The sequence below is a fragment of the Arachis hypogaea genome, chromosome 11 (genome assembly GCF_003086295.3).
Source record: "Arachis hypogaea cultivar Tifrunner chromosome 11, arahy.Tifrunner.gnm2.J5K5, whole genome shotgun sequence".
Taxonomy (NCBI): Eukaryota; Viridiplantae; Streptophyta; class Magnoliopsida; order Fabales; family Fabaceae; genus Arachis; species Arachis hypogaea.
The window spans coordinates 136423152-136439202 of NC_092046.1; the positions used below are offsets into that span (position 1 = coordinate 136423152).

General features: G+C 34.2%; 2 protein-coding genes across 2 annotated transcripts; both read left to right on the forward strand.

The window, feature by feature from the left end:
- Positions 1–1868: 1868 nt before the first annotated feature.
- Positions 1869–8346, forward strand: LOC140176227 (zinc finger BED domain-containing protein RICESLEEPER 2-like). Its single transcript, XM_072206153.1, has 4 exons — positions 1869–3488; positions 3569–3844; positions 3976–4032; positions 7969–8346. The coding sequence occupies exons 1-4, from the start codon at positions 1869–1871 to the stop codon at positions 8344–8346; spliced, it is 2331 nt and encodes a 776-aa protein (XP_072062254.1).
- A 6140-nt stretch (positions 8347–14486) lies between these two features.
- LOC112721901 (uncharacterized) lies at positions 14487–15499 on the forward strand. The gene is made up of 2 exons (XM_025772922.1): positions 14487–15141; positions 15243–15499. The coding sequence occupies exons 1-2, from the start codon at positions 14487–14489 to the stop codon at positions 15497–15499; spliced, it is 912 nt and encodes a 303-aa protein (XP_025628707.1).
- The last annotated feature ends 552 nt before the right edge of the window (positions 15500–16051 follow it).

Genomic DNA, 16051 nt, shown 5'->3' on the forward strand with positions numbered 1-16051 from the left:
TGTGACAGAGGAATTCCCTATTGGTATAGGATTACACCAAGGATCATCCTTAAGTCCATACCTTTTCACATTAGTCTTGGAAATACTCACAGAGCACATCCAAGAGCTTGTGCCATGGTGCATGCTTTTTGCCGATGATATCGTCCTTATGGGAGAGTCAAGGGAAGACCTAAATAAGAAGTTGGAGTTATGGAGAGAAGCTCTAGAAGTGTATGGTCTGCGCATAAGCCGTAGCAAGACAGAATATATGGAATGTAAGTTCAATCTGAGAAGGGAAAACCCAATATAAAGGTGAAGATTGGAGAAAACATCCTACGAAAAGTTAAAAGTTTTAAGTATCTTGGGTGCATCATACAGGATAATGGAGAGGTTGAACAGGATGTAAATCATAGGATCCAAGCAGGTTGGTCAAAATGGCGGAGTGCATCTGGTTTTATATGCGACAAAAAAGTGCCTTTAAAATTTAAAGGTAAATTCTATCGCACCGCTATAAGACCGGCTATGCTGTATGGTACGGAGTGTTGGGCGGCTAAAGGGGAGCACGAACATAAGCTGAGTGTGGCAGAGATGAAGATGTTGAGATGGATGAGTGGTCATACGCGATTGGATAAAATAAGGAATGAAGATATAAGGGAGAGAGTTGGAGTAGCACCCATTGTGGAAAAGATGGTTGAATCCAGGGGTGGCAAACGGGCCTAAATCCGCCGGGCCGGCCCGCATAACCCGCCAAAAAAGGCGGGATAGGCTGGAAATTTGGGACCGCCGAAAGACAAAAGCCCGCCTAACCCAAACCGCTTAAACCGTGGGCTTTGGCGGGGCGGGACGGGCTTCCCCGGCGGGCTTAAGTTTTTTTTTTAAGGCTGAACCCATGAACCCACCAACCCGACCCGACCCAATCCCCATTCCCCAGCGAAACCCTAATGAATCCCTAATTCCACTTCCAGTTCCAGATTTGCAGTTGCAGCTTCCTCAGTTCCTCGTCTCCAGTCTCCTCGATGGACGACGGCTCTCACTCGGTTCCTCAGTTCCTCAGTTCCTCACCGTCAGGCGTCAGTTCCTTAGTTCCTCACCGTCACTCTCAGTCTCTCACTCGGTTATCCTCAACAGTCAACACAGAGGCTTCAGCCTTCAGCCTTCAGCTTCTCCAGTCTCTAGCGTTCAGCCTTCAGCTTCGTCCCCAAGGTCTTCAATCCTCACCGTCACTCTCAGTCTCTCACACGGTCACACCTCACACCCGCCGTCTCGCACTTCCATCGACCTCAGCTCGCACTTCAGAGTTCCGTCCTCACCCCTGACGGTCGCTGAGTCGGAGTCACTGAGTCACCGTCGATCTTCGGTCGTCGTGGCATACTAGGCTCCTAGGTCTTGTCCTCTCGCTGCTGGTCTCGCTCTCTGGGACTCTGGGTCTCCTTGTTTATCTTCATCGCTGCGACACGGCTGCTCCTCGCCTCCTCTGTCCTGGTCCTCGCCCCCTCTGGTTAGTTTTCTGGCTTAGGGTTTGAGATTCATCAATTTAGGTTTGTTTGTTGTGTTTTGTGCTGTTTGATATAGGTAAATTAGGGTTGATATTTGGTTGAGTTTTGATTATGGTTGATATTTGGTTAAATCTGATTATGGTTGAGTTTTGATTATGGTTGATAATGGTTGATATTTGGTTAAATCTGATGCAGATTCAGAAATTATTTCCTATTTTTTGTGTTGTTTGATAATGGTTGAGTTTTGATTATGGTTGATAATGGTTGATATTTGGTTGAATACTTGAATCTGATGCGGATTTAGAAATTGTTTGCTGTTTTTTATGTGGTTTGCTAATGGTTGATGAACCTAGTTCATATAAACAATTTACATTTGCTTTTATTTCAGAAAATATGAATTCTGAAACTGTGAGTAACCTTGTTACTACTGGAGCTGGTTCTAAGGCTGCTCCAGTCGAGGCTGATGAACCTAGTTCGAAAAGGCTGAGAACAGCAACCTCCGATGTTTGGAATTTTTTCAAAAAGCTCGGTCCAGATAAGGATGGAGTAGAACGTGCTGAGTGTAAAGGATGCAAGAAGGTGTTTAAAGCTGGAGGTAAGCGATATGACACTTCTACTATAAAACGGCATCTTGATAGTTGTACTCAAATTAAGCATGAAGATATTGGTCAGACTATAGCAGAATTGCAACTTAAAATGGGTTCACTTAAGATTGATTCAGGAGTGGCTAGAGATATGTTTGCTGGGTATGTAGTTGCTGGGGATAAGCCTTTTAATATGGTTGATGATAGGAGATTTAGAAATTGGGTGAAATATATTAGTCAAACTTTGAAACTTCCTTCTAGGAATACGGTTAAGGCTGACATAGTGAAAGTTCACAAGAGAGAAGCTGCGAAACTTAAAAAAAAATTAGTTTCCATTCCAAATAGAATTTGCTTAACATCTGATTTTTGGACTTCCAGTACCAATGAGGGGTTTATATATTTGACTGCACATTTTGTTGATGAGAACTGGAAATTACAGAGTAAAATTCTCAATTTTTGTCATATGCCTCCTCTTCACATAGGATTTGAGTTGTCTTCTAAAATCTTTACGCTTTTGACTGAGTGGAAAATTGATAAAAAGATTTTTTCCATTACTTTGGATAATGCTTCTTCTAATGATACTTGTATTGAACACTTGAAAAGTACTTTGGATGTGCTTGGTTCATTGTTGTGTGGTGGTGAATTCTTTCATGTTCGTTGCTCTGCTCATATTTTAAATCTTATTGTCCAAGATGGAATGAATATATGTGATGATGCAGTGTATAAGATTAGAGAGTCTATTAAGTTTCTGAGAAAATCTGAAAGTCAAATGGTTAAGTTTAAAGAATGTTTTGAAGATATTGAGGGACTTGAGTATACGACTGCATTATGTTTAGATGTTCCTACTAGGTGGAATTCACTTTATGCAATGCTTGCAAGTGCTATTCCTTATAAAAAAGCTTTTGAAATATATAAAGTAAAAGAAGTTGGGTTTAGGGAGTATTGTCCTTCATCAGATGAGTGGAGAAGAACTGAAAAGATATGTGATTTCTTGTTACCATTTTACAAAACTACCAAGTTGATGTCTGGAACTTCTTACCCAACATCCAACTTGTATTTTTTACAAGTTTGGCAAATCCAGCTTATTTTAATGAATAGTTTGAAGAATGATGAAGTGCTTATAAGGAACATGGGAGAAAAAATGATGATTAAGTTCAAGAAATATTGGGAAGAATACAGTGTTGTTCTTGCATTTGGGGCAGTTCTTGATCCTAGATTTAAACTCAACACTTTGGTTCATTGCTATAATGAGATTGATCCTATTGGTGCTAAAGACAAAGTGGAGCATGTGAAGAGTAAGTTATACAAATTTTTTGAGGTTTATGACCAAAATTCCTCTACAACTGTAGAGAGTTCTTCCCAACTTTCAAGTAATTTTTCTCAAGCAACATCTTTTGCAATTGGAACTCAGCTTATTAAAATTATTGGTGTAAGTATTTTTATCTACTTGGTTATATGTATTTTTTATTTTTTATGCTTTTTGATTCATATATTGTTTGTAATGTAAAGGATTTGATGTCCCGTAATCAAGAAGCTGAAGTGAAAAGTGGAAAGAACCAACTGGATATTTATTTGAGTGAGGCAACATTATTTTGCAATGATGCAATCATTGATGTTTTGCAATGGTGGAAAGACAACTATCATCATTTTCCAACACTATCACTAATGGCACGAGATTTGTTGAGCATTCCTATTACTACCGTGGCTTCAGAATTTGCATTTAGCATGGGTTCTCATGTTTTGAATAAATATAGAAGTCGTTTGTTGTCAGATAATGTTGAAGCGGTGATTTGCACCAAAAATTAGATACGTAGATATGATGATTTTGGTATATTATATTTATGACATACATACTTGAGTAATTTTGGACATTATTATGTACTATTTTGCTAATATATTTATTTACTTTTTTCTAGAGGAAGATAAAGATCAGGAAGATATTGCAAAAGGAGAAGGCTATTCTTCAGGAGTTGGTTCCAATGATGTTATTGACTTACATGAAGATGAAGATGAAAATTAAGTGTATTGAATTAAGTTTAATTTGCTTTGAAGACTATTTATAATTATGTTTTTGGATTTTGGATTATATATTTATTTTGTCTATGGGACTATTTATAACTATGTTTTTGTATTTTGGATAATTGGATTATGTTTATTTATTTTGAAGACTATTTATATTTAATATTTGTATTTATATTGATTTAAATAGAAGATATTAGATATGTCCTTATAAATATAAAAAAAATTAATTAGGCGGGCCGCCATACCGCCATTAGGCGGGACGGGCTTCCGGCGGGGCGGGGCGGGGCGGGGCGGGCTTCCCCACCTGCCACCCCTAGTTGAATCGCGTCTCAGGTGGTTTGGACATGTGAGAAGAAGACCGATGGAACATCCAGTCAGGAGGGTGGATGAGAAGGAAGATGGACAAAGGGTGAAAAGTAGAGGAAGACCTAAGAAGACCATCCATGAGGTGGTCAAACGAGATCTACATGTAAACGGTCTCTCTATAGACATGATACATGACAGAACACAATGACGTCGTTTGATTCATGTAGCCGACCCCACTTAGTGGGACAAGACTTTATTGTTGTTGTTATTGATTTATATATTATTAGAATTAGGGTATTCACGTTTCAAAGGTTGCTTTAGGAGATTTGAGTAATTTTAAAACTTGTTTAATTTATTTAAGTAAAAAAGCCGTACTTGGGGAGTCCCTAGAGCCTACTCTTTTCGCCGCCCAATTGCAGATTAATTTCGTTCCTGGGAGTGAGTGTTCGGCATCCCCGCCACTAGAGGCTGGATTTACTGCGACGAGCAGCGGCACCTCAGTTATTGATGGCACGGGAATAACACTGAATAGATCATGGATTGTTGGAAGAAGATGCTTCGACTTAGCCAAAATCATCATCGTCATTATCATCATCCAATAGCAAGAAGAAGACGACACTCATCAAACACTCCAAGAGAAGATGCAAATGTTCTTCTTCTACTCCTCCTTCTCCTCCTACTCATGATTTTTGAGTAGTGGCTGCCGTGCAATCAACATGATTGGAAACCAATAATGTCGTTGGGAGGGACGACGATGAACTCAAAAGTGTCACTGTTGATGCTGGATTTGAGGCTGACAAACTTTTGTTAGAGCTGTATCAAATTGCTCATTTGGATTTTGGCCGGATTTCTTTGTCAGATCAACATAATCAGTAAATTATTCTTAGTAATTATTATTGCAATTAAGTTGTTAGTTATTTCTTTGGAGCAATGCAATACAGAATACACTGACAATTACGTCACAAAAATCTTTTTTTGTGCAGTCAATTTTCGTTATTCCCAATTTCCCATATATATATGTTAGGAGAAGTCACAATATATATATATATATATATATATATATATATATTAGAAAATAAATATTTTTTGTATTAATATTGTAAATATTTATTTTTATATTATTAAATTTTAGAATTTGAAATTTAGTGAATATTGACCAAATATTAACTAAAAAATAACAAATTGTAGCATTGAGATATATATGTGTATATACTTTATTTTATCTAAGTAATAAATGAAGAATATCAAACCTGAGTAGATAATTGCGTATAAATAAAAAAAAAATAAATATTATTATTAACTAAATCGTATTATTTTATCATAAATTAATCTTAATCTAATTAATCTTAAAAATCCATCCATTAAAAAATAAAATAGGCAAAATTAATTAAAAATCATTTGCACATGAATCTACTACTTTTTAGAAAGAAAAACCAAATATATAAGTGGTAAAATTGATCTTTTCACTCAAAGTGTTTAAAAGTGTTTTTATTCTATTGAATTTAGGAGTTATCTAAATAAAATTGTAAAGAGTAGATTGGAGACACGATATTGCTGTCATGCGTCGCAAGCAGTGATAGATCCAGAAAATTTTGATAGTAGGGGCGAAATATATATAACATGATAATAATTTTTATAATAAAAATATTATGTTTATATAAAAAATTAGCTATCAAATTATTTATTATAAATTTGTGTATAAATTCATATATTAATTAACTTATTTTTAATGTGTATTTTGTATTTCAAAATTTGTATTTTAAAATTTATTTTGTACAAGTGATTATTTTATGTATACGTAGCTTAATTGGTGTTATAATTATATTTTGTTATTGTAAAATATGATTAGGTTTCAAAATATCTAATTACGAATTAAAATACTAAAATAGTAATTTAAATAATAATATATAATTTAAAATTTAATTTTTTATATTTCATATTTTGAAACGTTGACAATATAATCAAAATGTCTTTATATATATATATATATATATATATATATATATATATGTCGTTAAATAATTATTTAAAACTCAACTTTCATATAGTTAGCTCTTGATGATATTTATAGTTGAAAAGGTTTATTCAATTAGTGTAGTTGTTATGAAAAAAAACTAAAGCTAATTTCAAAAGAAAAAACACAAATGGATAGATAATATTCTTTCGAATCAATTTCTAAAAAAAAAACACCAATCTTATTTAAATTTCAAAATTGATCATTATAATAGGCATTTAATCTGAAGTTCTCAAATTGACTATTAAGTGTCCAAAGTTGAATAAAAAGTTATTGTGGGGTCAAATTTAATAATTTAGTGAGGGCAAATAAATATTATTATTATATACTACTTAATAAAATTCCAAATTATAGTGGGGGCGCTTGCCCCCACACCCATAAGAATATATCCGTCCCTGGTCGCAAGAAAAACTAAATTAGATATCATAACTTAGGGCACGTATTTGGAATAATGCATATATTGTGAGGTTGTGATGTCATGAGCTTTTCTTTTTATGTCTTTTAGAGGCTATGAATTATCTTAGGTTAAGTTGATCTAGAAGAATGAGTTGTTATTCTCATGATCAAATTGTTTATTTGATATTTTGTTGTATTATATGTTCATATAATGTTCTTAAGCTTATATATAGTTAATATTATAACATTTTACTTTAATAGTAGAATGATAGTTATAATATAACAATTAATATCATAAACTAAAATTGAGTTATTAAACATTAGAATAAATTATGAAAAGTTAATAGTATCTTCTTTGTGACATATTTTTTGGAATTCAAAAAAAATACTTAATCATCGAACAACTTCCTTAAAATACAAGGTAATTAAGTTTTCACTTTTAATTTGGAGGACAATGTGTAAATCACTGAATCATTAACATGATATAACGATAATATATTGAAAGAAAGCATAATCATAATCATAATCATAGTATGAAATTTTAGTATACGATCTTCGATTTATTTATTCTCATAAAAAAGCACATAAACTTTACATAACGAGGATATGATTATATAGAATAACAATAGTAGCAAATACGAAATCCGTGATACATGTATCAAGCATCAATCATTAATAAGTGATTATAGCAAATTTTGATAAAGGAGGTTATTTTTAGGGAGCAGATTAAGTAATTTTAGGTCTAATTTGAGTGCCTAATGATATGTTTATGGTTAAATTTCATCAGTGATTTCATTGATATATGGATTACAATTTTTTAGTTATTGCTGCAGATTATATATATGTTACCTAGAATATTTGTTACTGCATGAGATTTCAATCCTTAAGTAAAGTTTCATATTTATTAGGAAAATTCTGTTTGTTATATTTAAAATAATTCAGTTTCACTTAACCTTTATTTATTTTTTATAGTGGTTGGCATCTTATGAAATAGATTTTTTTATTTTGGTTGTTTTATGTAAATAATTTTTTAAACCAATTTTTTTAATACTATATTTGTGTGTTTTTTATTGTGATATAAGTGATACAGTTAATCGTCCTGTTTGGCGTGTTCTTGACATGAGATGGACCTATCAACAAAATGATGGTATTTGCTAATTTGTGTATGTAGGAAAGAATCGAGGAGATTGAGCAACAGGATGAGTCTTCTAGAATGTTGTCTCAAAATGATTCCATTGCTCAGGTTTTCGGAAAAGAGAAACCGGGTAGAGTACGTGGTGTGGGTTTCGGACCGACTCCTAATCAATTCTTCGATCCGAATTCACATGCGCTGGGCAACAAAGTCCAAGTAGAAGAGACCCAGAGGAAGCTGCTTGAACTGCAGGCAGAGCTGGAAGGTGAGAAGTTGAAGAGACAGACGATGGAGGATGAGACAGCAGCACAGAAGAAAAAGAGGCAGGCGATGGAGAGTACTCTGATTTATCTATTTCACCGGCAGGGTGAGGAGCTGCTACCAGACATCGCTGCAGAGATGAGCAATTTGGAATGATAGAGTGAAATATAGTATGTTAGGATTGGAGCTATTTTGGATTGATTAAAACATTATTTTGAATTATACTATGCAACTCTTTGCAAGATATTTATTTTCTTCGTATTTTCATGAATATATTATTTTGTTTTGGATATAATCTTATTGTTTTTGCTACAAGTTTAGATATTAAGGTTGAAAATATAAACTTTTAAAATTGTAATAAATTTAAAAAGAAAAAAATACTCTTGTAATATTCTAAAAATTTATACGCTTTTTTTTTTTAATAAAAACTCAAAATTTATTTTTTTAAAATATTTTAATTTGGCGGCGATTTTAAACCACCGATGAGTGATTTAAAGTTTAAAAAAATGTTACATATTGCGGCGGTTTGCAACCACCGGTAACTTTGATCGAAACCTTAGAACAGTTTAGCGGCGGTTTTAAAACCGCCGCTAAATGTGCGCCAACTTGACAACATTTAAGTAAATAGCGGCGGTTTCAAAGCCGCCGGTAAACATGAAGCAAATCCTGTAATTCACATTTGGCAGCGGTTCTCTAATCGTGTGCCGTAAAATATTCATTTAGCGGCAGTTATACCAGCAGTTTCCTAAAACCGCCGCCAAATCTAATCCCGACGCTCATAACCAGGGCGGTCAGGTGAACTGCCAGCCTCTGATTTTGCGGCGATTTTAAAACCGCCGCTAATTTCTTGATAAAATCGAAGAAGAGATGAGCGGCGGTGATGAATCGAAGGAGAAGGCGCGCGAGTTTGGGCATGTAGCGTGAATTGGTGACGGTTCGAAGCAAAAATATTCATTTGGCTCAGTATATGATACATTGGTGCGTATATTAGAAGACGCTTCTGAAAGCGCACCCAAAAGGGAAGAAGGGTAAGTATTATGTTCTCTGATGATTTGGACAAGTGTTAGTGTAGTATGGATGAAAAAGAAAAAAAAATACTAAGTTTCACATGGATTTAGGCCTACATAGATTAGGTAATACTTTTGAAGCGCACCCAAAACTTAACAAATGGGTTACTTTTTAAAAGCGCTCCTTTTGGTAAAAAAAGTGTATCCATAGCTTTTTAGATTCGGCTACGCTTTATAAGTGATATTTAAAATATCTAAGGAGACGCTTTTGAAGTGATGCCTCAATAGTGTTTCCTTTTCTCTTATAAAAGGGCACCATGTGAAAAAGCGTAGCCTATTCTAGGAATAGGCTATGCTTTTCAAATGTAGTTTAAAAAAAGTGAGGGCTGAATGGATGTTTTTCTTGTAGTGATGACAATGGCCTCGTAGTTACTAGTGGCAAAACCGGAAGATGCCGAGAGGATGGGACGGTAATTTGCACCGAACACCACTTGAGTGTCACCCTTAATGACCTTCTCCAACTTGAGAGAAGCACCAGATATTGCTTGTTATACTTTGTTACAGCGAATTGAGCAATGTCTAACACGTGAGGGTCGTTAACGTTGCTAATTGGGGTCCAACCACGTATGAGTCCTCTTGAAGTTTCCTTCCGGGAAGCCACAATGGTGATAATAACAAACAGAACAAGGAGGAGAGAGTAAACATGGCATTCAAGCCTCATCATGTTGATGCCTTGAAACCGGTAAAATATAACCATCTACTTTTTTTTTCTTCGTCAAAAGATATATTCAACTTGTGACTCGAGAACTTGTGACTTGTATACTAATAGAAACAATACCAACTTCCAATATATAGCAGAAGGAATACAAAGAATTACACAGTAATGGACACGTGAAAGATTTGGGTGGTCAAATTTAGGTAATGTAGTGCATCAAAAATAAGATAGGTTTTGCCTACGTGTAGTAAGGACATAATTTGGTAATGTAGTGCATCAAATATAAGATAGGTTTTGCCCACATGTGTAGTAAGGACATAAGTTAAAATTATGTTTAATTATGAGTAAAGTATCGTTTTTGTCCCCAACGTTTGGGGTAAGTCCTTTTTGTGTCCCTAACCACTACAAGGAAACCTAATTTTAGCGGCTATATTAGGGGAGCGGTCAATTAGAACCGCCGTCGCTGCTACCCTAATTTCACATACCCGCGGTTGAGAGCAACCCGCCTCTGAAAAACAAATCCAGCGGCGGCCATCGTTTTCGCTCCACAGCGGTTCATGGAATTTGCGCCATTCTATGCTTAAACCGCCTAATTTCTCTTTCGTTCGCACTTCTCACTAGCTCCACTACCCACTATCCGCCATTACCTCAGTTCTTCATTTTTCCAAAACCTAGCTTGGCGCCCAGAACCCCAATTCTAGTGAACAAAACCTCTTCGTGCAGAACGAAAATCTGCAAGGAATCATGGCTTAGCAAAACTATACGCATTTGTTCCTGTCTCTGGTAAGCTAATTATGTTTTTCTTTGTTCTTTTCCAATTCAATTTTATCCTTCTTCTAGTTAATAATCACTGATAACCCATTATCTTATTATCTAGTTGTTTCTCCTTCTTGGTCATCACTGTGAGAACGCACGAATTTCTCTCCTGGAAGTGCAAATTTCTGCAATTTAAGGTTACTCTGTCTCTTTCTCTACTATTAGGAATTTAGGGGTTTATTGGATATAAACTGTAAAGAGGAATTCGTACTTTCTTTTTTTGGTATTAGGATGAATTCGTACTTATTACTTAATAATGTCTTGATTAAAAGACAATCTAGCTTGAAACTAATAACAGGAAATTGTCCGATGAAGTAGTGTGCTTGAAGAAGTTCTTTATGTGATTTAATTTGTATGCAATCTATGTAATTTCATTGATGAATTCATCATTGGGATCGAAGTTGCATATTTGATCATATTTTCTGTTTAAATTAGTTCTCAATTGAGGTCTAAATTATGAAGTAAAATGAGCAACTAAGAAGAAAGGAGGGTGTGTTTGTTTATTTGTGAGCAAAGTAAAAATTCTACAGAGAATAATAATCATGACAAATAAAAAAAGAAACAAAATCTGAGATATAAAACACAAGAAGAAATAGACCCAAAACTGATTGTAGGTAGAACTGACTACAATGGAATAATAAAACTCCAAAGAAACCACCACACATGCATATCAGAGAGGTATTTAATTTGTTTGATTAATTGATTAATTGGGTTTTGCAGGTCTTAAGCTGAAATAGTTATCCTCTCTGGTTTATATTCTTAGCAAAGGGAGCTAAATTGAGTCAAGACCAACTTTGGCACAGGTAATAATTATTAGTATTTTAAGATTTGTCTAATTTTGTTGATGAATATTGATAATTAAAGTTAGCAAAAATGGATTATTTATTTTACTATGAATGCTAGCCCTGTTTTCTTATGTATTCATACTTCTATAGTCAAATAGCTACTGCCAAGTGCCAATACTAAAAGTATAGATTATATTATTCCTATTCCACCACTGAACACATGCAAGTAACCAAGAAAATGCTGTTTACTAATTCTCCTATCAATCAAGTAAATAGCTACTACCCCTTTGTGTTTGTCTCGTCTATACTTGGTAAAACTTTGGTAAAACTTTTTGTTGTAGTGCATCAAGACAGGATCTCTTCCATTCTCAACCTTTGAGGTTCTTACAGCTCATCTCTGGAAGGTAAGTTAGTTACGTTTGTTGCGTGCTATTTATTTATCTATTTCTTTATTAATTATTATTAAAGTTTAGCTAATAATGAGTTCTTTTAATGAAACATTTTCAAATATTTAAAAAAAATGTTTTGACAAAGATCTGATTAGCTGATATGAATGTTTATTTGTTTCTTGGCCTCTTTTGTTTGCTACTTATTTAAGGGAAGTAAGTGTGTGCACCCACCATTATAATTGTTAAATCTAATAAACACAATGAAATAAACATGATTTGGCAAGTTTTTGAAAGTATTAGCACATGCAACAACAGGCAAGGGGTCCACTGTTCATGTAACAAGCGACAATTGATATTCTTTAGTTTATCCCTTCTCTAGTTTATCCCTTCTCTATTTCTGTAAATTAAAAAAAAAAAACCTGGACAATTTAAACAAAATTGCCCTTTAAGATAATAATTTATACTACCATCAAGAGTTAAAAACTTGATAAATGGCAAAGACAAGAGATTCATGTCCATGGATGAAAAATGATTGCTTCTGTTTTTTGTTGATGTCATAAAGCACACATGCATCTGCTGCTGTCTTCAGCTGAAACCAAAAAGGTGTTATGAAAGATTTCAGGATTTAAACTAATTGACAACTAAAACAACCCAAGAAAAGGAATTGGAAATAAGTGCAAGATAAAGAATAAGTTAACCTGATTTTTTTATTATTACTTTACATGCTTTTCTTTGATTAGAAACAAAACACATGCACACACATTTAGAGGTCTAAAAGGCTTGAATCATTATATAGTTATTTGTTAGTCTGGTGCCTCTTTATACATACATATGTGAGTCATTTAGCTTTTATAAATTTTTATAAACTAAAACAGTTCATGAGTACTCAAATAAGATGGATGAAATTAGTTCTTTGCATAAACTTAAAACAGCTGATTTCCTATCCACTACTTCTCTTCCATGTTCGATGTTGTGCACTTTTTTTATTGACATTTTACTATATGCTTCAATAATAGATCATATGATGCAGAGACTCCATGCAGAGAACAATAAGCATTAGTCTATTGAAGCATAGACCATTCAACTTTACATAGCGAATTTGACTAAAACAATTAGTATTATGCTAATTGCGTAGTTTAATGGAGACATCCTCATCAAAGTTGGTTGGTGATGGGGATTACCCTGTTAATTTTTTTTATAAACTGATTTAATTAGTAATTTTATCAAGTGTTTTTAAAGTATATATTCGTTAAATTATTTTTAATTTATTATTATATTTGTTAGGGAAAAATTAAAGATTTAGCTAGAGAATACTAGAAATAAAAGAGAAATAGTATTTTTTATTTTTAAGATTGATTCACTTATTATTTTATTAGTATTAAATTGAAGATGAGTGGTAATCAATTGAAAAACAAAGATATCAAGGGCATTTCTCGGAAGAAAGAAGTAGATCAGGAATTCAATAGTTGAAGCATGCTTTGGGCTATTTTGTGCAATAGGTTTGTGTCTATTTAAAATTCACACGTAGTGATATCATTGACATTTTTGTATACTTTTACATTAGGACTTTTCATGAATGAGAGCTCAATGAGTAAAATTACATCTTATATGGTTGATTAAGGACTCTAGACTAGTTTTGAATATAATTAGTACTTAATCAAAGGTAAATCCGAATGAGTACCTAACTTCTAAACATGATAGATAGCCTGGTAATGGATCGTAAAAATTAGTCAACTTGCATAAAAACTCTAGATCATAAATTAATTTATATAATCATTCATTAGTGTGTTCTTCGTGGTCTACCATTATTTAGTTTTACTTGCTGTAAACAACACCAGACGTGCATTTATTCTGATCATATTTTCATGCATTTGCTATAGAGATATTTATTTTGTTGTTAAGATGGTCTTGAAGTTAAATTGTCTAGTTTTGGGTGCATAGCTAGCTAACTAATTATGAACCTTTTTTTGGATGGAATTGAAAGAATGGAGAATGTATAGTAAATAGTGATGATGCATTAACAGTTAAGTCTTAAGAGTAGTACCATCTCTCTCTTACTTTCTTTGTGAAACTACAAATGCAACTGCATGTGGAACTGTTGCGTTTTATGTCTAAAATTGGTGCTAAGTAACAGAATATTTATTCCAACCCGTAAGAGCGGTAAATGCATGCAATGATATCCAATTTTTATTATTTCAAGAGAGGGGGACGGGGCAGGGGAAAACTATGATTTGAGCTGGTTTTCGGAATTGTATTTTTGAGGTGCGTTTGGCAGGATAACAAGCCAACCTCTTGTGGTTTTTGCCAACCTACATAGCTACTATCTTTCATCCATGTTAATTCATTTTTCTGATTCTATTTCTAATTCTTATTTTATTATTTTTCTTTCGCAGTGAAGGCTGTTTTGTTTGGAAGTAACATACCTACCTATTCCATTTTACTTATCTGCTGATTTTTTTTGAAAAACAAGTAACATCTCTTTCCCTATGGTTGGTAGATTAGTATTTTTAAAAAAATATATATTTACATAGTTGTTACTAAATAGTGCACATGGCTTTAAACCAGAACAAAACACTTTAAAGCTATGGAAGTTCTGGATAAATCGTGGATTAAGAGACCACGAAATTCTCTTGAGTATGCACAAGGTGTGTCAAGATTTATTGAGTTTGCTTTTGCACATCATTCTGCCGATGGAACAATCATATGTCCATGTAATGCATGTGCTTTTAAGAAGTGGCTAACAAGGGACGAGGTGTACGATCATTTGATTTGTACACAATTCCCAATAGGATATACATTTTGGTTTTATCATGGAGAGCGCTCGATAGGAGAAACTAGCAACGTCTCAAGTAGTATTTTTTCAGACGTACAACAAAATTCTATGGCCGACGAGCAGCATCCTATGGTCGAGGTTGATTCAATTCAAAACTTGATTAGTGAAGGTCTAGGAGTTGGTGGGAACATCAGAAATGGAACACCCGTCATAGCAAATGAAGTCATTGATGGTGGTGCTCAAATATTGGATCCTACTAAATCTCATGCAACTCTTGAAGCGAAAGGGTTTAGTGAGCTGCTTAAGGATGGAGAAGAGCCGTTATATGAAGGGTGTACGAGATACTCGAAGTTATCTTTTCTATTGAAGTTGTTCCATATTAAATCCTTTTGTGGTATGACCGACAAGTCCATGAAGATAATTTTAGAACTATTGAGTGACGCATTTGAATATGCAAGGATTCCAAGTTCTTTTTTTATGAGGCAAAAAAGATCATTTCTAAACTCAGTTTGGATTGCACGAAGATACATGCTTGCCCAAATAATTGTATGTTGTATTGGGGCGAAGATGAGAACAGGGAGACATGTAAGGTCTGTAATAGGTCTAGATGGAAGACATATAAGAAAAAATGTCCAGCTGAGGCATCGAGTATTATTGGTAACAAAAAGAAGAAGCATCTAGCAAAAGTTCTTCATTACTTTCCTTTAAAATCTCGATTGAAAAGATTGTTCTACTCGTCAAAGACTGCTGCTGATATGCGATGGCATGCTACAGCTGAGAATAAGGATAACGCAATGAGACATCCAAGAGACTCTGAGGCCTAGAAAAGGTTTGATTTGGAGCACTCCAACTTTGCATCCGATCCACGAAATGTGCGTCTTGCATTAGCTACCGATGGCTTCAATTCACATGGAACTTTGAGTGCAAATCATAGTATTTGGCCTGTCATTTTCATTCCGTATAATACTCCTCTATGGACGTGTATGAAATCGACATCATTCATAATTTCAATGATAATTCCTGGCAAGAAAATGCCAAGAAATAACATAGATGTTTATTTGCAACCTCTAATAAAAGAGTTAAAAGAGTTATGGGTTGAGGGTTGCGATGCATATGATGCTTTAACACAAGAAGTGTTTAAGTTGCACGCAGTTTTATTGTGGACAATTAGTGACTTTCCTGGGTTAGGGACTCTTTTTGGATGGAATACATACACAGGACTTGCTTGCCCATCTTGCAACTTCGATAACATCCATCATCGTCTCAATCACAGCAAAAAGTATTGTTTTATGGGTCATCATCGCTTTCTGGATCAGAGACACAAGTTTAGATTAAACACCGTTCAATTTAATGGAAGAAAAGAAACAAGGCTTCCA

Excerpts from the sequence above, each read along its gene's own strand:
- LOC112721901 (XM_025772922.1), top strand. The coding sequence starts at position 14,487 with ATGGAAGTTCTGGATAAATCGTGGATTAAGAGACCACGAAATTCTCTT. Across the intron at positions 15,142-15,242 it reads TGAATATGCAAGGATTCCAA|ATGAGAACAGGGAGACATGT; the intron begins GTTCTTTTTTTA and ends ATTGGGGCGAAG.
- LOC140176227 (XM_072206153.1), top strand. The coding sequence starts at position 1,869 with ATGAATTCTGAAACTGTGAGTAACCTTGTTACTACTGGAGCTGGTTCT. Across the intron at positions 3,845-3,975 it reads TGTCAGATAATGTTGAAGCG|AGGAAGATAAAGATCAGGAA; the intron begins GTGATTTGCACC and ends ACTTTTTTCTAG. Across the intron at positions 4,033-7,968 it reads AGGCTATTCTTCAGGAGTTG|GAAAGAATCGAGGAGATTGA; the intron begins GTTCCAATGATG and ends TTGTGTATGTAG.